Source organism: Nematostella vectensis, chromosome 6 (assembly GCF_932526225.1).
Source record: "Nematostella vectensis chromosome 6, jaNemVect1.1, whole genome shotgun sequence".
NCBI lineage: Eukaryota > Metazoa > Cnidaria > Anthozoa > Actiniaria > Edwardsiidae > Nematostella > Nematostella vectensis.
Genome location: NC_064039.1, coordinates 6,408,196 through 6,430,610, shown reverse-complemented (window position 1 = coordinate 6,430,610; position 22,415 = coordinate 6,408,196). Strand labels below are relative to the sequence as shown.

The 22,415-nt window shown below is 42.1% G+C and overlaps 1 protein-coding gene and 1 non-coding gene across 4 annotated transcripts; one reads left to right on the top strand and one right to left on the bottom strand.

Moving 5' to 3' along the window:
• Positions 1-291: 291 nt before the first annotated feature.
• On the bottom strand, positions 292-15,987 carry LOC116604411. The gene is made up of 24 exons (XR_007311950.1): positions 15,844-15,987; positions 14,323-14,349; positions 13,018-13,188; positions 12,651-12,687; positions 12,392-12,518; positions 12,011-12,148; positions 11,755-11,927; positions 11,440-11,614; positions 10,859-11,056; positions 10,346-10,576; positions 10,016-10,054; positions 9,700-9,873; positions 9,083-9,232; positions 8,052-8,270; positions 7,183-7,422; positions 6,655-6,857; positions 6,147-6,340; positions 4,887-5,065; positions 3,848-4,009; positions 3,419-3,558; positions 3,055-3,194; positions 1,909-2,006; positions 1,082-1,244; positions 292-704 (listed from the first exon to the last, which is right to left on the bottom strand). It is a non-coding gene; the product is annotated as an uncharacterized LOC116604411 (transcript).
• A 4,302-nt stretch (positions 15,988-20,289) lies between these two features.
• On the top strand, positions 20,290-22,304 carry LOC125567918. Of its 3 annotated transcripts, XR_007311902.1 has the most exons (3): positions 20,290-20,876; positions 21,169-21,285; positions 21,393-22,304. XR_007311902.1 is itself a non-coding variant. In XM_048728944.1 (2 exons), exons 1-2 carry the CDS (start codon positions 20,632-20,634, stop codon positions 22,225-22,227), a joined length of 327 nt encoding a protein of 108 aa, XP_048584901.1. In that variant the 5' UTR covers positions 20,290-20,631; the 3' UTR covers positions 22,228-22,304. The 3 variants fall into 3 exon arrangements, 1 of the variants encoding a protein (XP_048584901.1); XR_007311901.1 differs by having other exon boundaries at positions 21,169-22,304; XM_048728944.1 differs by lacking the exon at positions 21,169-21,285 and having other exon boundaries at positions 22,146-22,304.
• Positions 22,305-22,415: the final 111 nt, after the last annotated feature.

Below are 22,415 nucleotides of genomic sequence, written 5' to 3'. Positions count from 1 at the left end.
TACATTGCTGCTTCATTAGCCAAAACGGAGAAGGTTGGGGGAGAGGGGTGGAGTCAAAACAGAGGAGGTTGGGGGAGGGGGTGGAGTCAAAACGGAGGAGGTTGGGGGAGGGGGGTGGAGTCAAAACGGAGGAGGTTGGGGAAGGGGGTGGAGTCAAAACGGAGGAGGTTGGGGGAGGGGGGTGGAGTCAAAACGGAGGAGGTTGGGGGAGGGGGTTGGAGTCAAAACGGAGGGGGGAGGGGGGAGTAGTCTCCATAGAGGTACACTGGGCCGATCGTCTCATCTATTCAATTCATTTCATTCCGTTTAATAAAGCAATCTATAATTAGTGTACCAATCTATTAATATTTAATTTACAATCATACCGACAAGTCCGTGTAAAAATAGATAATATTTGCCCTATATTATTTAAATATTCAAATATTGATAATAAATGAAACCAGCAAATAAACAAGAAATGTTTTAGCATAGATGCGGCTTTAGTCGAATTACAGTGTTTGGCGAATCATATTATTGTTCGAGAACATTTTCTGATCAAATATCCACCAACATGGAAATGTTAAAAAAATCGATAGAAAAATAATCATCTAGTGCGAGATGTGCCCTGAAACATCCGGGTTACCAGTGAAAGGCGAGGCTACTAAGCAGCATTACCAGCATGCTTAGCAAGCTTACAGTCAAGTGCGAACCTCCACAGGTGTGGTCTGAAAGAAAAATAAATTGAGAAAATAAATAAATAAATTGTTAGTTATATCTGTCTAATTCCTTGGCCAATATCTCCTACTCCCTACTTACTCCTATTCCCTACTACTGCTAAAGTATCGTAATGCAAAATAACCAAACACAACAAAAGTCATTGGTAAGAATGGAGTTTAGCAGTGTATTTTGCTCCCAAGTCTACTTTTAGGTATCTTCCTTCATAATCAATACGAATAGAATCAAAAAGCCCAAACTGTCGCGATCTCGTACCAGAACAATGGGCAGACTCTGCCCTGAAGAAGTCTTATTAAAGACGAAAATTTGGCAGAGTCAATTTCCAGTTTTTGGTGTATTGTATTCCTTCATAATCATATAAGCATACCATAGCAGTCATCAGGTCCCCAGGGATCAGCCTCGATTGGATCCGCCTCGATTACAGTTTGAATAGATGACCGCTGGCTCTCGGACAGCTGTGTGCGCTGCTCCATGCTTATCGCCGCTACCTGGGGGGTCTCCATAGAGCTGTACTGCGCAGGGGTAAACGACTAGAACAATAGAACAATAGAAAAAAAGTTTATAACAATACGAGAAACGTGATAGACAAGAGCCTGAATAGCTAACTAATATGACTTTTTAATTATCCTGATTATAGAGCCTCGAACATGAGTTAACGAGGGAATTGGTTGATATTTTTGTTAATACTTCAGCCTAAACAATTCTTGTTCAATACTATTATGCCATTTTTAGAAAAAAAAGTTTATAAGAATACAAGAAACGTGATAGACAAGAGCTTCAATAGCTAACGTGGCTTTCAGTGCACATAAGAATTATCCTGATTATACAGCCTCGAACACATGAGTTAACGAGGGAATTACCCCCACCCCCCCCCCCACCCCTGAGCGGAGAGACGTTTGAAGGACTGGGACCTTGGCACTTCGGAATATGATTTAAATTAAATCGTGAGGTTCATTTTCATCAAAACTTTATGGCCACGATATCGCGCATCACTCTTTTGAGAGATTCCTGCTTTGAAATCTGAAAGGACCATAACAAATGGGATGTGACTTGTTTATTGAATACCCTGAGGGGGGGAGGAGGCAGCTATGCTGGCACTGTGTGGGTTACCCTAAAAGGTAATCCGCCAATTAAATGATGACTGGAAGTGTAGCCATTCATTGTGCTGCAAGTTCTCGCCAAATGCTGTTGTACCTTTAACTGCTGTGTGCTCATGGCGGCGATCACCTCGGGTTTGATAACGTCTACTACTTCAGGCTGGAGTTTAGGGATGTCACTGGTCGACAAGCTTCCTATACAAGACAGAATGGCACAAGTCAATATGAAGATCCTCGAGCGTTCTTTGCGACCGTTCCTCTACACAAGGCGAATACAAATGGCATGGGCCAAAAAAAAACTATCGAATAGCAGACAACATTTGCGAGTATTCCCCCTTTCGCCCGGAAATGGTTACTAATGATGGATGATTAATAGAATTGCACTAAAATATAATATGGTTTTATCAATTAATATATTATTTATGAGTATAGCCTTGTAGAGATTCAACATGTTAGATTTATTTATTTATTTATTTATTTATTTATTTATTTATTTATTTATTTATTTATTTATTTATTTATTTATTTATTTATTTATTTATTTATTTATTTATTTATTTATTTATTTATTTATTTAAGGCTTCTGCCACTATTACACATATTGAAATAGCGGTAAGGTTGACACAACAGAGCAAGGCTCCAACTCAAGTGTAACCCTTAACCCGTACCTTCCAGTGTTTTGTCAACTAACTCCCAGTGTTTTGTCAACTCTTAGTGTTTTGTCAACTCCCAGTGTTTTGTCAACTACCAAGGTTTTGTCAACTCCCAGTGTTTTGTCAACTCTTAGTGTTTTGTCAACTCCCAGTGTTTTGTCAACTCCCAGTGTTTTGTCAACTTCCAGGGTTTTGTCAACTCCCAGTGTTTTGTCAACTCCCAGGGTTTTGTCAACTCCCAGTGTTTTGTCAACTCCCAGTGTTTTGCCAACTCTTAGTGTTCTGTCAACTCCCAGTGTTTTGTCGACTCTTAGTGTTTTGTCAACTTCCGGCGCTTTGTCAACTTCTAAGGTTTTGTCCACTCCCAGTGTTTTGTCGACTCTTAGTGTTTTGTCAACTTCAACTTCTAAGGTTTTGTCAAGTCCCAAGGTTTTGTCAAGATCCAAGGTTTTGTCAATTCCCAAGGTTTTGTCAAGATCCAAGGTTTTGTCAAGTTCCAAGGTTTTGTCAATTCCCAAGGTTTTGTCAACTTCCAGTGTTTTGTCAATTCCCAAGGTTAAGTCAGTGGCATAATAGAAGGACATGCTTACTAAGTGTTTTGCCAAGTTCGCTTATGCACGCTTTGTCCCAGCTCTCCACGCCGTCTAACCACGTGGTCTTGGCCTTGGCGATGATAGCCTTCCTCTGCTCCTCGGTCCATTCCTCCTCGCCAAGCTGTTTCAGTGCCAACCTAACCATCAATGCACATGAGTCACGTGATGCTAACGGTATGGTATGGATGGCATATGCTTACATGAATGACTTTGTCACAGGTAATACTAGGTATATGCTTACATGAATGGCTTTTTAAGTAACGTAACGTAAGGTGTGGTATGACTATATGGGGGAATACTGTGGGAAAGTAAGGTATATGCTCACATCAACGATTTTTTTTTTAACGTAAGGCATGCTTACATGAATGAATTCTTAGGGATGTTGGCAATATCTTCTTTGCTGAGGATGGTCGCCAGCTGACCCAGGCTCATGTAGATATCCTCAATCTTCACGTTGTTGTTGGCGAGGAACGCCCTCACTTTAGGCTTTAGATTCTCTAGCTGTGGCACAAAATGAAAGACATGTTATTGAAGTTAAAATATTTTTTTGCATTGCATGCATCACAGTGGTTCTTATAACCATCCGTCGGAACCGTTGAAGACAGAGAAAGTAATGGAAATTAAAATTCACTTGGTAATAAGCAAGCGAAGAAAGAAGAAAAGAAAACGTTCCGTTCATACCTTCTCCACTTTCTTCGCCACTTTTTCCGTTCGCTTCTCCATCTCGGCGGTTTTTAGAAGTAAGCATCTTACGCTAGTGAAAATATGCCTCTCTTTTTAAGACGCATACCTGCTCAACCGTCCATCCACGCCACTTTCCAAGCGCAGCGACTGCATCAATATTCTCCAAAGTCAGCTTCTCGAGATCAGAAGGTTCCAGTCCCAGGACTACTCGGCCAAGCTTCTTTAGGTGTTCAGCCGTAAACTTTGATGGGTCACCTTTCACGAGGAGCTAAACCAAAATATAGCAGTGTTACAATAAACGTAGACTTGTTGCCTTCCACGAGGAGCTCAACCAAAATATAGCAGTGTTACAATGAACATGTCGCGTCGCCAAATTTACCCTGCTCTACATGAGACAAAAAATAGTCATTAAAACAGCTAACTTGTAGCATTCCAAATTCAAAGGTCTGAATTTAGTCGAGATGGCCATTATCGCGAAAACAAAGTTGTCTTTTTACGGATACTCGGAAGCAACTCGGATTTTGAGTTGCGCGTCGCTGAGGGTAGTCTGCTTAGCAGCCGCTTTTAGTGTCACGAAGGCATGCGCGACACTTTAAGCGGCTGCTAAGCAGACTAGGCTGAGTGGAGACCCCTTACAGAAGCGTGCTCAACCCGAAATCAAATTTTGCGAATTGGAATTGGGCGTATTGAGTGCATCGGAAGCACAACTTGTTAGAGGGGATAGTATAGCGTATTATACTTTATTATACACGTACTGAGAAATACTTACTGAAAACATATTCAGGAAATTTTCGTTCGTTCACTGGTCTCAGCAAATCAGAGGCGCAAACGACTTTTCTTCACGGTGAAAAAACATCGTTTGGCCTCTGATTTGCTGAGACCAGTGAACGAACGAAAATTTCCTGAATATGTTTTCAGTGAGTATTTCTCAGTATGCATATAATAACAAAATACAGCATGGAAAGTGCTTTGTACAGTTTTTATTCACTCGTTGTTTTGTATCAAAAAACTCTCGTTCGTTTTTTTTGATACCGCACAACTCGTGAATAAAAACCGTACGCGCGCACTTTCCATGTAGTATTCTCTATGAAATACGCTACACTACTATAATACTGTATACTATAATACTGGGTGTTTGTCGTTACCAGTTTCGCCTTGACAGCAAGAGCCTTCAGGTGCTCCAGATCAATATTCATCTGCTTGCCCCAGACTCCCACGGCCTCCTCGAAAGTCTCCTGGTTCAGGTCAAGAATATCCGTGATGCTTAGCCCGCCCACTAAAGACCCAAGCCTCCTAAGCTGCTCGCTGCTCTACTGTCTGACGTCTGTACACGAACAAGAGGAAACATCAGTGATGAAGGAAGACCCTCCCCTTCCCCCCCTCCGTCTCTACACGAACAAGAGGAAACATCAGTGAAGAATGAAGACCCTCCCTCCCTCCCCCCCTCTCCGTCTGTACACGAACAAGAGGAAACATCAGTGAAGAAGAAAGACCCTCCCTCCCCCCCTCTCCGTCTGTACACGAACAAGAGGAAACATCAGGGACAAAGGAAGACCCTCCCTCCCTCCCCCCCCCCCTCCGTCTGTACACGAACAAGAGGAAACATCAGTGAAGAAGGAAGACCCTCCCACCCTCCCCCCCTCCGTCTGTACACGAATAAGAGGAAACATCAGTGAAGAAGGAAGACCCTCCCTCCCTCCCCCCCTCCGTCTGTACACGAACAAGAGGAAACATCAGTGAAGAAGGAAGACCCTCCCACCCTCCCCCCCCCCCCCTCTCCGTCTGTACACGAACAAGAGGAAACATCAGTAACGAAGGAAGACCCTCCCTCCCTCCCCCACCTCTCCGTCTGTACACGAACAAGAGAAGACATCAGTGACGAAGGAAGACCCTCCCTCGCTCCCCCCCTCTCTCCGTCCGTACACGAACAAGAGGAAACATCAGTAACGAAGGAAGACCCTCCCTCCCTCCCCCCCCCCCCTCTCCGTCTGTACACAAACAAGAGGAAACATCAGTGACGAAGGAAGACCCTCCCCCCCCCCCCCTCTCCGTCTGTACACGATTAAGAGGAAACATCAGTGACGAAGGAAGACCCTCCCCCCTCCCTCCCCCCGAAAAAATATGTAAAAAAAATGTAAATGTTCATTTTCATCTATTAACCTAGTAATTTAACCGGAACTCCCTAAATGTTTAGCACTCTTTGGACATACATGCCATATCGCTCATAACAGCATATCGCAAACAATCTACAGGTTTTTCCCCATACGATGGTTACCAAAAGGCCACTGAGATACGAACCGCTGAAGTAAGCGTGGAGCAAATGTCGCTTTGTCCCGATGTTTCCGCACAGCCGATCATGAGCGTGCCTAATAATGGATCTAGCTATGCAAAGCTATAAGTCGTACCGCTCTGTTTGTAGATGTCCTTAGCGGCGTCGACAAGGGCCTTCGCCTGGTCCTCGTTAAAGTTCATCTTGCCGAGCTCATCCGTCATCTCCTCGAACGCTTCCCGACTGATGCGGCGGAGGTCACTCGGGTCGAGGCCCACAATGGCAGGGCCGAGGTCACGCCACTGGGAGGGGGTCCATTTTGCAACGTCACTGAAAAGGCGAGAGCAGGTATCATTCCCTACGTTCAAATAGTTTTCAACAGACGCTTTATGCTTTCTATTAAATTTATCTTTACTCCTAAAGATTTTTGAATGACGCGCCATGCCATGACGCGCCAAGTCTAACGAATCTACACATATTTTGTTCAAATGAATTCTTAATCGATAGCAACATGCCTTCTGCGAATCCATACATTGGCTTTAACTGTTTTACAAACGCGCCTTGCCTGATACGATATTTATACAAACCTGAACAAAAATTTGCATAACCAATTGTTTCATGTCTCCTAGCTAAGCCATTCTTACCTTTGTTCAAAATGTTTCTTAGCCAAACGAGCAAGTGCTTTCAGCTTCTTGTCGTCAAACCCCTTTGCGCGGGCGATATTGTAGAGATTCTGTACAAAGGCGTCTTGTGAGATCTGACTCAGCCCTTTTCTACTCAAACCCGCCACGAGGTTACCGAGGTCCTGCACATGGGACGCATTCAACACGTCCACTCCAGCCTGCTTCTGTTTAAGAGAAAAGCAGGCAGTGAGGTGCTTTACGTCGTCACTGAGAATCTCTTTCCATGGGAGAGTGTTAATCAAAGTCACAACGTCAGTACGTTAAGATGCATAGTCACGCACAAACAAAGGGGCCGTCTGCTGTTTATGGCCCGCTCATTCTTCCCCCGTTGCGTTTGTATTGAAGGAGAGGGAGGGGGTCATTTCGATTGTTCTTTCAGACAATGTGATTTTGCTCGATAGCTTTGAGGGAATTAAATAGTATGGCCTATACCTCAGTGGAGGGCACAAGGGGAAGTATGTCAAAACTGTAAGAGCAACTCACGCATACCTTGAAGAACTCAACCGCTTGATAAGCACGCGCTTTAAGTTTATCCTCCGGGATGCCAGTCTCGTCGCCAAGGCGACGGATCGCGATCAACATGACCCGCTCTGGCAGCTGATCTAGCTCCACACCTGTCAGCCCTTGTACGAACGAGCCCAGCGAGTTGACGTCCAGCTCAGTAAAATTGGAAAAGTCCAACTCTTCCATCTGCCAATACTCACGCAGGCGCTTTACGACCATGGTAACCTGGAAAGAGAGTAATGGAAAGACGGAGGTTTACAGCCATGGTAACCTGGAAAGAGAGGAATGGTATGAGGGAGGTTTACGACCATGGAAACCTGGAAAGAGAGGAATGGAATAAGGGAGGTTTAGGACCATGGTAACCTGGAAAGAGAGGAATGGAATGAGGGAGCTTTACGACCATGGTCACCTGGAAAGACAGGAATGGAATGAGGGAGGTTTACGGCCAAGGTAACCTGGAAAAAGAGGAATGGTATGAGGGAGGTTTACGACCATGGTAACCTGGAAAGAGAGGAATGGAATGAGGGAGGTTTACGACCATATGGTCACCTGGAAAGAGAGGAATGGAATGAGGGAGCTTTACGACCATGGTCACCTGGAAAGAGAGGAATGGAATGAGGGAGGTTTACGACAATGGTCACCTGGAAAGAGAGGAATGGAATGACGGACGTGAGAAAGCGTGAAAGGAATGGAATTAGGGACGTTAGCGAGCGTGTAAGGAATGGAATGAGGGGCTTAAAAGGCGTGGAAGGAATACATTGAAGGGCCATTCCAAGCGAATATTTACAAATATTTTGAAGTGTGCAAAAAAAATAATTGAAAAGTTCCAAGTTATCTGTTGTCTTCTCTGTTACCTGCCCTCGGTCCCAGTCCTTCTGCTTTCCCAAAACGTCAATCACGTCCTCAATACCCCGGATGGGGAGGTCGCGCAGCTCTTCTTTCGCAAGGCCCAGGGCTACGCGTCCGAGCTTGCCCATACTGATAAACCCCCAGTTGGGGTCATCCGAGAGCGAGCTGTCCGAGTCGTTCATGCTGCCCCACTTGTCGCGGACCTTCTTGGCGAGTGCGATCACCTGAAAAAAGCATTATCGACCACGTGTCTAAGAGAAATATGGACTTCGCTGATTTCTCACTGTGAGTGCGAAGAAAGAGGATGAAAGTATATCATGAGTAGCTGTGTTTATCTCATAACACACTACAATATGTAACTCACGCAATTAACTAAGCGCTAAAGTTTACATTACATTACCTTCAACCTCGGAAATATTGCGACTACGAAAATGATGTTATATTATTGTAACAAATGGCAAAAACCGACCGAAACAAATAGTTAAATGGGGCGTAAGGCTCTTAAGGGAAAAGAGAGATCTCTATGCAGCACATGTTACCATGTGTGTGAGATCTCTGTGCAGCTTACCTACATGTGACAGCCAATATTTCTTTGTGGGTGAGATCTCTGTGCAGCTTATCTGAATGTGACAGCCCACATTTCTCTGTCGGTGAGATCTCTGTGCATTTTACCTGAATATAACAGCCCATATTTCTTTGTAGGTGAGATCTCTGTGAAGGTTACCTACATGTGACAGCCCATGTTTCCATGTGGGTGAGATCTCTGTGCAGCTTACCTACATGTGACAGCCCATGTTTCCATGTGGGTGAGATCTCTGTGCAGCTTACCTACATGTGACAGCCCATGTTTCCATGTGGGTGAGATCTCTGTGAAGGGTACCTACATGTGACAGTCCATGTTTCCATGTGGGTGAGATCTCTGTGCAGCTTACCTACATGTGACAGCCCATGTTTCCATGTGGGTGAGATCTCTGTGCAGCTTACCTACATGTGACAGCCCATGTTTCCATGTGGGTGAGATCTCTGTGCAGCTTACCTGCGTCCTGTCCCAAGGGAGGTCCCCGACCTTGTCAAGGTTGTTGATGATGGATTCTATTGTGGCATCGCTCAGTTCAGATCTGCTCAGTACCGTGGCGACCTGACCCAGCATTCCAATATTCTTACCACTAGACCCGTCCTTATCGTACTGAGAACAAAAAGGAAAGTTATCAGCGCCAGAGAAGTAACTAGGGCTGAGGACTAGTCCTTAAGGTCAGCTTTGGTGAGCAGTACAAGTGACACATAACTGAGGGTGGCTTGAAGGGAGCCAGGAATTCAATACGATAAAAAAAAAAAAAAAGAAGTGGTTAACAATCAGAGACGTCTTACGAAGTTTATTGTTTTTGTTGCTGTTGAGATCGTGCTGTTGTTGTTGTGCATATTTTATTGTTCTTTAATTGCCACTCTTTCTGTTAGTACTAATGTGCTGCTGTTATTGTTGTTGTTGTTATTTTGTTGTCGCTGTATTAGTGTTCATGTTATGTGTGATGGTCTATTAACTATTTACTACGTTGATATTGTCCATTTATTGTTGCTGCTGTTGTTGTTGTTGTTGTCGTCGTCGTCGTCGTTGTTGTTGTTGTTGTTGTTTTTGACATTTCCACAATCACTCACGATTTTAATAAGCTGTCTGAGCACTGGCATAGCAACTTGTTTCGCCATCGCGAGCTCGGGGAAGGCGGCGAATACCACAGCCTGTGAGAGACGGCCAATATCTGAAGATAAGAAACCATCGATAGCCTTGCCCAGAGAAACGAGATCGTCTTTATCAATATTCTGCAACTGGTCCTGACAACCAAACAAGACATTTAGAAGGGAAAGGCCATCATTGGTCGTGCCAATCTGATTACTAATGCTTAACATCATTTGCAGTCAATGACAGACTTTTATGGGAACATTTATGGGAAAATTGCAGCAATGTCAAACTTACATTAAGCTCTTTCTTGATCTTGTTTACAATTTCTTGAGCCTGGATCAGAAATGTCAGTTAAATGAAAAATCTTTGTCAGGACTATCCATTTTACTACCTTATTTTGAGTCGATGAAGGATACACTGTCTCACACAAGACCGATCTTTTAAAAAAACTTCTTAGCAATCAACCACCAAGGTGAGACATGGAGTCACTTTTCCATGAAGCTGTTTTCAAGGGAGAATAGATTAGTAGATTTAACATCTACTAGCGGTCGTAAAAGTTATAGAAAACGTTAAAAATTCTGATTACTCAGTAACTTTCGCAATTAAGATAAACTCCTTTCCCACCTGGTCTATATCCAGGTCAAAATCCTTGAACGCCTTGAGACCCGCCCTAAGCACAGTGTTTCCAATCTGCTTGATCTCAGAGGGGAGAAGACCACTCGCTATCTTGCCCAGATCCCTCAAGTTACTAGCGGTCCAATTGCCAGGCGTCCCCAGGAACTGAATGGTTTTCCTGGCAAGTTCACGCGCCTTCTCCGGTGACCAGTCCATCTTACCCAGAGTGCTCAAAAGTGTCTAAGGGAAAAAAAAAACGATGCAGTTTAAAGGCGTGCATGTTCTTTACTCGTAACACAACTTGCTAATGCACCGTACTATGTATGCGATGTTCGTAAATACTGAATACACCCTACACAGATACTTGTCTATGTTGTTTCCAAGCACCTTTGCTGTAGCTGAGCGCAGAGTGCGCATACAGCAGCAAAATACAGTTTACTAGATATAACTGTGCACCATTTCTTCCCCGAAACAAATTATGTCCGCACACCTGGGTTCTGTCTGTTCTGTATTCACTTGTACCTTGAATTGTTGATCCACAAGCTGTTTCAGATCCTTCACATCAAAATCTTTGAGGAATTTTCCAACACTCTTAAGCTGGTCAACCGACCACGTCTTAACATCATCGCCAATCTCGGCCTTGACTTTAGCAATTAGAGCCCTTGCGTGGGGGTAGGAGAACTCTGCTGTGCTGGCGATGGTGTTGATAAGCTTTGCCACCTATAAGGAAAACACACCATATGACCTGGAGAGAAAAGCTCCATAGCCTGGTGAAGGTTTTGCAGATAACAAGCCAAGTATTTATGACTCGCCTGGCCTGAGTGTTGAGTTTATCATTAGAGAGTATTTTGCATATTTGTAATTCTTTAGTACCCCTCCCCCTCCGCTGGCTTTCTTCAGCCTTGTTCTCGCGCCTGTGACCTCGACACTCTGGGTTTCCGAGGATGCATATTTGTGAGAAATTTTCAAGGTGGTTTATTTTTGGGATTGTACACACGGTACTGTACATGGTTTTGATTGTACGTAAAGAAAGTTGCTTTTCAGCTACTTCAATGATATATTTTTTGTAAAAAGGGATGGTTTTATAAATATATTGGACTTACCACTTTGCTGGATAGTTTTAGAACATCCTCAATTGGTAACGCATCCACAATAGTGCAGAGTTTTTGGACAACATCCTCAGTCCATTTCTCCACCTCACCATATGCTTCTTTGGCTGGCACAATCAATGCCTTCTTCTGATCACCAGTAAACTTCACATTACACAAATATTGGTTTCTGCAAATAAGGAGAAATTTTTTTTTGAAAAGTCCCCTGTTTATCATTGCTCAATGTCTCGCAAAAACTGCCTTAGAAATTAAAAGCCTAGAAATGATATGCATAATATGATATTAAATGTACATTTTTGAATGACTTACATTTCTCTGAACTTGTCAGCAGCTATTTGAGCTAATTCTCCAGACTCAAGACCCGCTAATAACTGCTTTAGAGAAGCAAATACATCCTTACTCCAGTCCTGGACATTCTGTCCAAACTTCCTGAATGCTGCCTTCACAAGGGCTGCAAGCTGCTCCTTATCCCACTCTTGTTTCTAGGAAATATTTCATGTTATTTATGGGCCAGAGACCAAAAATATTTAAAATATAGAAATTTTCGTAAAAATAAGTTACTCACAGATAGACCATCAATATTGTCAAAAAATGCTTGAAGGTCAATATTGGAGATCAACTGCCGAAGGTTCTGTGCGGTGAATTTCTTGAACCTCTGAATCAGCCAAGAGAACTGCTGGGATGTCATCCCAGATAAGGCTTCCTAGAACATAAATAAGACACCATCAAATATTTCTTACATTAGATATAGATTCTCAGTAGTTCAGAGATTTTACAGGGAAAACATTTGGTGAATGTTTGGATAGATTCTGAAAGAAAATTCCCAACATTCTCCATCCATATATCCATAACGAGAAATCAATAGAAGTTTTTGCAGTTTGAGCCACAGGCCTCCCAAATATTGTAATTATTTTAACCACAAAAAGGGCTTATGAAAGGAACTGACCTTAGCTGAGCTGAGAATATCCTGTGGGATCTGCTTGAGCTCATCTAGTGTTGCAGTAGCAAATTTCTTGGCATCTGTTAGCTTTTCCTTGATGGCATTACTGAGCTTATCGAAACCTAATTTTACCCTAGTCACAAAAACAAAATTCAGGCATTTTGTGATACACTTTTGATGAATACCACAAAAATAAAACAAAATCTCTGGCCTTATAAAATAAAGCGAACAAGTTTAAAATTGGGTGCATGTGTGATACACTTACGATTGTGTCAGCCCTTCCCCAAACATTTTCACATAATCTATTAAAAAAAAGCATTATCGTGAATTATCTACTTTTAATGGAAGTTTTTTTATTTGTTTAACAATAAGTATGATAAATGAGGGTAACAAATTCTTGATTCTGGTTGATGGTCATAACATACAGGGAAAATATAAATTGATAGGGGTGGTTACAGGGCTTAGATGTTACAGCCTTTATCATATCAGATCTATGGTACATTCTTCGTATCATTTATTATCACCATTATCTTTATTTTCATGTATCTACCTGTTCTAGCCATCTTTCTAATCATCTCTTACTGATTCTAAAATAGGAATAAACACTAAATACAATAATAACTTGTACTTACTAATTGCACCATTAACTTTGCATGTTACAATATTGGCATAATACTTGTGAGTACACTTCCATCTGTTGACAGACCAAAAGCTTGGAGTGCTCCCAGACCCACAGAGAAAATGGCACTCGCTAGGAATGCTTAGCTTTGTGCAGCAGTTTACTGAGTTATTGTCTTGTCCATCTATGAAATAAATGGAGAAATTTATCAAAATAAAAATTGTAGGTGTGTAGCAATAAGGCAAAAACATGATACAGTAGGTTTAATAATAAATACATCTAACATAATGTAAATGGAAATACTGTATCATGCATCCTTCCCTCCCCACTTATCATGTATCATGAACCCCTCCCTCCCCACTAATCCTGTATCATGCACCCCTCCCTCCCTACTGATCCTGTATCATGCACCCCTCCCTCCCCACTGATCATGTATCATGCACCCCTCTCACCCCACTGATCATGTATCATACACCCCTCTCACCCCACTGATCATGTATCATGCACCCCTCCCTCCCCACTAATCCTGTATCATGCACCCCTCCCTCCCCACTGATCCTGTATCATGCACCCCTCCCTCCCTACTGATCCTGTATCATACACCCCTCCCTCCCCACTGATCCTGTATCATGCACCCCTCTTTCCCCACTGATCCTGTATCATGCACCCCTCCCTCCCCACTGATCCTGTATCATGCACTCCTCCCTCCCCACTGATCCTGTATCATGCACCCCTCCCTCCCCACTGATCCTGTATCATGCACCCCTCCCTCCCTACTGATCCTGTATCATACACCCCTCCCTCCCCACTGATCCTGTATCATGCACCCCTCCCACCCTACTGATCCTGTATCATGCACCCCTCCCACCCCACTGATCCTGTATCATACACCCCTCCCTCCCCACTGATCCTGTATCATGCACCCCTCCCACCCTACTGATCCTGTATCATGCACCCCTCCCACCCCACTGATCCTGTATCATACACCCCTCCCTCCCCACTGATCCTGTATCATACACCCCTCCCTCCCCACTGATCCTGTATCATGCACCCCTCCCTCCCCACTGATCATGTATCATACACCCCTCTCACCCTACTGATCCTGTACCATGCACCCCTCTCACCCTACTGATCCTGTATCATGCACCCCTTCCTCCCCACTGATCCTGTATCATGCACCCCTCCCTCCCCACTGATCCTGTATCATGCACTCCTTCCTCCCCACTGATCATGTATCATACACCTTCTTTTCCTATTTATTATGCAGCCCCTACCCACTAATACTTTGTAAAAATGTTATTGCAAATTTCAAACTTGCCTCCTCCAGGAGCCACAGAGAGAAGCACTGCAATACAAAAATTAAAAACATATCATAATGTAAAGTCCCAAGGTGTTCAACACTGCTGAGAGGGAGATATATTAAGTAATAACACTGTCAATTGGCAAAAAAAAAAAATTACATCTGTGTCACAGTTTTTATAGGCTGGCGTCAAAAATATTCTTAAATCACCTTAAAAGCCTGCATTAGAAGTAGAAACTGAAAGAATATTTAAAACTTTTGGGTGATTTTAGCTCTTTGTCTAATAAATAAAAGGCTCTCTTTAGTTAGGAATTTGCACTGAAACAAGAAAAAATGTCATAAACATAGCTGTCAACTCTACCGCATTAGGCATGAGTCTCAAGATTTTTAACCTTTTCTCAAGCCTAATTTCTCCCACATTAGCTATCTTGTAGCTTCTGATACATTCACTGTATTTTCTCAAGATTTTTCCTAAAGCGGGGTTGACATTTATGCAAAAATAGGTCACAAAAAGGTCTTATGCTAATTACAGAGATCTCCAAAATGCCACTTTTTTATTCTTCCAAATAATGACATTTAAAATAATATGAAAAGGCTCAATCACAAAAAAGGCTGAAAGTGCTAAAAGGCAAATGTGCAAAAAAAAACTTTTTAATCACTTGCTTTACACTCATAATGGATTGAATTTTCAATCACAAAAAAATAAAGAAAGACAAAATAGAACAAAATCTGTAAAGACAAAGACAGAGTATAAAAAACCCAGTGACAATAATCATTAAATCCTGTTATTCTGATTTAATGTTTTCCTAAAATGATATTCTTGTCAAAATGATAATAGTAAGAGTGGTTTCAAGCTGAACAAAAGCACAAGATTTAATGCTGTAAGTGTAAAAATCAATTTTAGCAATCAGCTCAAGGGATGCGGCAAGACAGCTGTATCCCTGAGGGGTGTTTTAGTTGTGGTAATTTGGGAAGCCAATGATTTCACTTAAGCATGAAAATTAGAGCTACTTTTTAATTCTCAAGTGCAGTGATTACAAGATTAGGACAGAAACAATATTATTTTACGTTGACAGTTTTGTTCGATGATAATGATTTCAATTCTGTAAATTTTAAACACTTATAATGACTGTATAACTTCATTGTCAGAGACTATTTGGCTGGGTTATCGATATGATATTAAAAAAATGGTAGTAAAAGGTATAGATTGTATTTGATACTCAATGGGTAAAAAAATCGAGCGAAGCAAGACGAAAAACAATTAAAAAGAAAATAACAGATGGCCAACTTCCGGTTTAGAATTGCTTGCTCAATATAAGCTCATCTTTGTATTAATACCAGCCTTTGTCTACCACAACCTCAGCATTAGATGCGGTTATAACAGTTGCAATCATCTGAAACTTACATTCTCAGGTTTTACGAACCACTAGTGGAAAACTCAATAGTGAAATTCACTTTACAATTAGAAGAGGGGCTTTGAGACATAATTGCTTGACAATATCATATAAATGCACGATCAAATCTGATTCCTTTACTTACCCGTAAGAAAAGATAGTAGCAAAACACTTAGTTGCTTCATGATGTTGGAGAAATTCTCCAAATTCTCTCTAAATTTGCAGAAGAGAGGGGACGCACGTACGCCTCCCTAGATCTCTTTGCAAGGATGTAGTGGAGAGAGAACTATTGTGTAGAGGCCTGGGTTCAAGTCAAGTTTCGCGGTGGTAGGCGGGTAAAATATTAGGATGCCTGTGGATTGTAACCAATCCCACCCTACCACCCAATCGTTTCTTCTGCCTGCTTCTTTTAGGGGCGGGGATACCAGGGTGCAGTGTTGACGACCACCGACCCCCCCCCCCCCCTTTCCTCCTCCCCTTTATTCCCCCTCCCCTTTATTTCCTATGAGAGAGTGGTTTTCTTTAACCCGTGGAACAAAGTTGAATCTTACGAGCCCCTGGTTGAATATAATCAATTGACTGCTACTATCTTTTCTTACTCAACCCCCCTGGGTACGGGGGGAGGGCGATACCTGATCAGGAGGACATGTTTTCCTGACCTGATACAAGTTTTTTTATCGATTCATGTTGTTGCCAAACAAACTAATGTGTATTATGAATCGATAAAAAAAAAACTTGTATCAGGTTCAGTAAGAAAAGATATATAGTAGCAGTCAAAGCCCCCCTCCCCCCACACACACACAACGAGGGAAAGTTAACTTTCGATTCGCCCAAAAGACGTGCTTTTGTAGACAAAATTCTAAGCGTATTAGATAAAAAAAAAGCATTCTACATAAATCCACAACATTTTTGTAGCCGAATCCCGTAGATACTGCAGTGGTAAGATTTTTATCAGAAAACTCACTTCACATTTATGAGGTGCTTTTTAATTAGGCAATCTCACTTGTAAATGTTAGAGAGTAATGGCGTATTATATCTACATCTTTTTACGGCAGTATAAGAAAATATGTCTATGTCTATTTTTTTTGTCAATGTATATTTTATTTTTTATATGGATTATGCACCCCTCCCCCCTAGGAAAATCCTGCCTGGGTACGGGCCTGTGTATATTCTACCAACATTGTTGACCGAAGGTCGTTGTCTTCTTGGCATTCCTGGACTGCAGTAATCCCTTTGGGAAAAATTAAGTGAAAGCGCGGCATTCATCTGTTTTTTAAAACAGTTATTGTTTTTGCCGCTTCGTTTTATTATTGGCATTGGCTTTATTGTTCGTTCTCCCATGGAACGCTAGGTATTGTTATTCTTATACGCGTGTTACATTATTCGCAAACATCCTATTATAGCTGAATAAATCTTCTCATTTTACCTGGCGACTATCGAAGAAGCCCCGCTAAAACAGCCAAAAGGTAAATCCAATTGCTTATCATTCTTTTTTTATTAGTCTCTCAGATTATCCAGCTGCCATTTGACTTCTAGAAACGAGCTAATCGAGTCTATTTGACTTTTTAATCGATAGTTTTCATGGAGCAACTGCAGAATACTCGTCCACAAAGAGTTAACAATGAGACTTCACACCACGATTTCTATAGAACGAGGCAGTAAATACAAGGAAAATGCAAATAAGTAGCCGTTTTCATCGTATGTTAGCTTATGTTGACATAGCAAGAATATTCAATAGAAATGGTCATCAAAACGGGGCAGTGGGTTGTTCCTCTCTTTACAATCCTTGCATGTATCACCCATAAACGTAATAACACACATAAATGTTATAACAACCATAAATGTAATAACACGTCACCCATAAATGTCATAACAACCATAAATGTAAGAACACATCGCCCATAAATGTAATAAACAGTCAACCATAAATGTAAGAACATGTCGCCCATAAATGTTATAAACCACGTTAACCATAAATGTAAGAACACGTCGCCCATAAATGTTATAACTTATAATTTTGACTCATAGAAACAAAATTAGACAACCAAACTTGGCAGATGTCAGGTAGGTGTCAAGGGGGGTGCAACGATATGTCAACTGAGCATGACGTCATCGATGACGTCACTAAAAACGGCAATACTCATATCTCATCATAAAAACATCATATAAGGCGATCTAACTTGGCAGATGTCAGGTAGGTGTCAAGGGGGGTGCAACGATATGTCAACTGAGCATGACGTCATCGATGACGTCACTAAAAACAGCAATACTCATATCTCATCATAGATACATAACGCGGTCAACTAGGCAGATGTCAGGTAGGTGTCAAGGGGGGTGCAACAATATGTCAACTGAGCATGACGTCATCGATGACGTCACTAAAAACAGCAATAATTTTGTCTCATCATAGATACATAACGCGGTCAACTAGGCAGATGTCAGGTAGGTGTCAAGGGGGTGCAACAATATGTCAACTGAGCATGACGTCATCGATGACGTCACTAAAAACAGCAATAATTTTGTCTCATCATAGATACATAAGGCTGCCTAACTTGGCAGATGTCATGTAGGTGTCAAGGGTGAAAAGGACCGGAAACCGAACACCTAGAGGAAAACCCAAGAGCCCTAAACAAAGAAAACCTCATAAACGGAAATAATCAAAAACATATGTTAATTATATATAACAAATTAATGTCGTAGAGTTCCGAACCGATAATTAAGAACAAGGAATAAAAAGTTTATTTTTCAAATTATCGCATGCGGGTGGCCGGTTTTTGTCTTTGCTTACAATATAACTTAAAACATGTATGTCCGTGATCTTAGGTTCGTGTGCGACACGTGCGAAGGGTTTTCGGAGCGCAGTCTTCTATTTGTGGAGCACGTGGAAGTCCATCGTTTCCCACTATTGCCGAAAACCGCTAAAAACTCGCATGGGTTCTAGAAGTTTTACAAAGAAAGACTGAAAACAAATGCTTGGAGGCGGGCGGCCCGCGGGGGACTCTCCAGAAAAGTAGATGGGGAAACCGACCTATCTTTTAGGGTATAAAATTCTTACCAACTGCCATCCTTTAGGAGATTTTTAAGATGTTTCTCCGTTTCTGCTAGAGCCTCACGCTAGTGAGGTTATTGAGTTATTGTTTAGACGCTGTGTATTATTTTACTGCATAGTGTGTACCGGTAAAATTACCGTTTTATTTCCTTTTAAAATAATAAGGATTATCATTAGAACTATGAAATAATGATGGAATATGCATTCTTTCTTGAATAAATGCACAACAAAGCCGAGGTGAAACACTTTAACACATTCGCGCATAAACCATAGAATTGGAATATGTCATCTGTACAGGACCCGAAATGATCCCAGGACCCGAAACGATCCCCAAAAGTTCCCCAACTGATCCCGGACCCGAAACAATCCCCTAGAGTCCCCGAAATGAACCCCAAGGAATTACAGTAATGGACAACTAAAGGAATGTGTAAGGATTGGCTTTCAGTTTTCTTGAAGCACACGAATTTTTGGCTTAAAACTGACCTGTCAAACTTCGCGATTGATGAATCTTTATTTTACGCCAAAATTGTCCTCGCAATCTTTGAAAAAATAAATGCACTCTTGCCTACAAAGATCCATCCCCGAATTCACGCCCCCTGCTAAGTCCACACCCTAAAGCAACTTGTGTGAGAGGGGCAAGAGGACCAGTGTTGCACAAGAATAAATTTCAGATAGTCAATTCGAGAGTATTTTTGTTAAGATAATTTGAAAACTAAAGAATTTTTTCCTTTTCAAACATTTGAGCCCAAGCCGCGCCTCTTCTAAACTATTACCCGACGCTATGGCTAAAATAGGCCTTACCGAAAGTACTTGCTTAATGCAGTTGCATGTCGAGCCTGCGTTTATGAGAAACTAGAATCGAAAGTTGAGGATATGAACGCGCTTCAACGAAGCCCACGCCAGCGTCACACATGGTAATCGACGAGCTGCCTTGTTTGTTTCACATGTGACAAATTTGCACGAGCGAAACTGAGATCCCATGCTTCCCGGGTTGTACATTTCATACAGATATCATATAGAGAGAGAGATGCTGGCTAGCGGGGGCGGGTGTAGGGCTTGAAAACCCCAAGTCCAGTGAAAAATTTAAAAAACGTAGAAAAAAAAATACCGTGCGAAATAACTGTAAAAACTGCGAAATTGCAAACTTTTTGATAACAATGTTTTTTTCAGTGAGAGGGGGTTATTGTTCCCTGCTAGCAGAGGCCTCTTTTCTCTGTATTTCGCTGGACTGGGGTTCGCGAGGAAAAGATACTTTGCCATGGGTCGCAAGTTCGTTTGATCAAACCGCCGTCTACGATCGTGGACGGGAGATCCAGAGCGCATGCTCCGTTCATTAATTACTGGCCACTATTTGAGCCCACAATGACTAGCGTATGCGTGAAACGTATACTGTATCCGCTGCGGGATAATAAGCCCGCATTCGAAACGGCGTCCTCCGTAGAAATATCACGCGACGAATTATAAAAGAAGCCATTCAATGCCTTATCTTCATTCAGAATTTTCACTCTTTTGACTAACGAGTCAATCTTCCGTTTACAGGTTTTGCATATTCTTCTGGAAATAGCTGATCTAAGTTTACCAAAAAGTTTTGTAACATTTTCTTCGAGTCCAACTGTGCGATATTTACATTGAAGAAACTCGCCTGCCCAGATGTCTGACATGGAAGCCATTTCACAGACGGGACGGCCGTTAGACCTCTAACCAATGAGAGAGCGCCAGAAAGGACCGGGCGCCGAAAAAGTAGACATGAGATACAAACGCACACACGCGCCAAAAATAATCAACAGCGCAAAGCTAAAGAAACAACTCTAACTTTATTCAAACCGTAGAGGTGAGCTCCCTGTGGATAAAATACGAGTATTGCCGTTTTGAGTGACGTCATCGATGACGTCATCAAGAAAAGCTGTAAACTGTCATGCTAACCCGCACCACACTACACACCAAACTGCACCTACTAACCTCGCTCCAGATTCATCGTTTGTTGTGAAAGTTCACGTTTTCATAATTGACAGGGTCGGCAGCAACAAGAGCACAGAGAAAGCAAAAGATGTCAAGCCTAATCTCGCAGAGCGTACGCACGAATGGAGTGTGGATAAGTCGAAGATTGAGGCCGCTAAAGATGATATAAGGTAAAACGCTTCTCTTGAGGGTAACAAAACAGACCCGTAGCCAGGGGGGGGGGGGGGGGTGGCTTGAAGGTCCGCTCAAAGCAAAAAATATATATAACTTTTGGCTGGAGATATACCGTGCCCATAAATATGCCTTTAAAATAACAATGAAAATATTTTTTATTATAATTATCTTTATTATTATCGCTATATGTTAAAAAGTACCCTATTAATAACATTTTAAATACAAGATTGATTGCCTAATGTTATAAGGCTTCTTCGGAAGTAATCAAGGCTTCTTGTAACGACACAGACATTGTAAAAAACGATAAGGGCGTCGCGGTTCTGCCACCTCGCTCTCGCGCCTCGTCACGCTGACCGCGACGTCCTGGGCTCGCGAGGATGCGCACCTGCCCTCAGCCAATCCTGGGTAAGCGGCTGTAAGCGTTAACCACACTTTGACCGAAATTGAAACCGAACTCATCAGAGAGGTGTAATCTAATTATAAATCCCTCTGGACTTCATTCTCGTCGTTAGGGTGTCCATCTCTCACTGCCACCGGTGCTGGAACGACTTACCGGGGAAACTCATTCGTCACTGAAAGCAGACAGATCATACAGGACGACGAACCCGATCCGCGCAATCAAGAGACACTAGCTAAACACCCATGTAGGCGTGCCTTGTTGAAAGAGGTGGTAACGACACATACCACAATCACAGCGGAAGAAGGGCAGCCAAGATGGGCAGGGGCTTGTAGGGATACGAGGGAGGGGCTTGTAGGGATACGAGGGAGAGGCAGAAGAGCATCGCGACAAATTTACTATGCTCGCACCCATTCATGTATTTGATTGCGTACAGATGTACAAAAAGTATCATTTAATTCCACAGTTATATCATATTTTATCATCTTTATTATTATCGTTATACGGACACACATGTAACGTCGAGAAAATACATGAAGTACCTACCTTGGTTACCAATTTAGCGTAAATATCCCCAATAACGGAAAAACTTAAAGCAATATCTTACTGATACGCTTTAAAAACAAATTATAAAGTTAGATAAGGATAGAGAACACTTCTCGGGCTTAATGGAATGTTTGTATAAGCGTACGCTTATAACGCGAGTTTTCCTCTGACGAACAAAATGACGGCCCCTAAATATCCTTCCGACTTTTTCCGCGGTGTTTTCGCCCGGCGCTATGGATGCGATACGGTACTTTTTGCCTTTCGCCATTTTAAACATATATAGCATATTGAGAATATGAGGTTGTCGAATGTTTATTTGCAGCGTAGAGGCCAGAGACGATAATCCGTCCAAGGTTGCTGGTCCGTTAGTGATACCTCCCAAGAACAAAGACGAAAAAAAGTGAAGAAAAATGGAAAAAACTGAGCGATAATAAAAGGGATGGTTACAACTTATTCGTTGTTATTATCAAGATAAACCATCTATGGGGAAAAAACAACTAAGGAAAATCCGAGTATCTGTTAGAGCCTAAATAGGGTCACGCGCTATGTTTGAACACAGAAGATATGGTCAAATGGAATGTTGAGACCCATC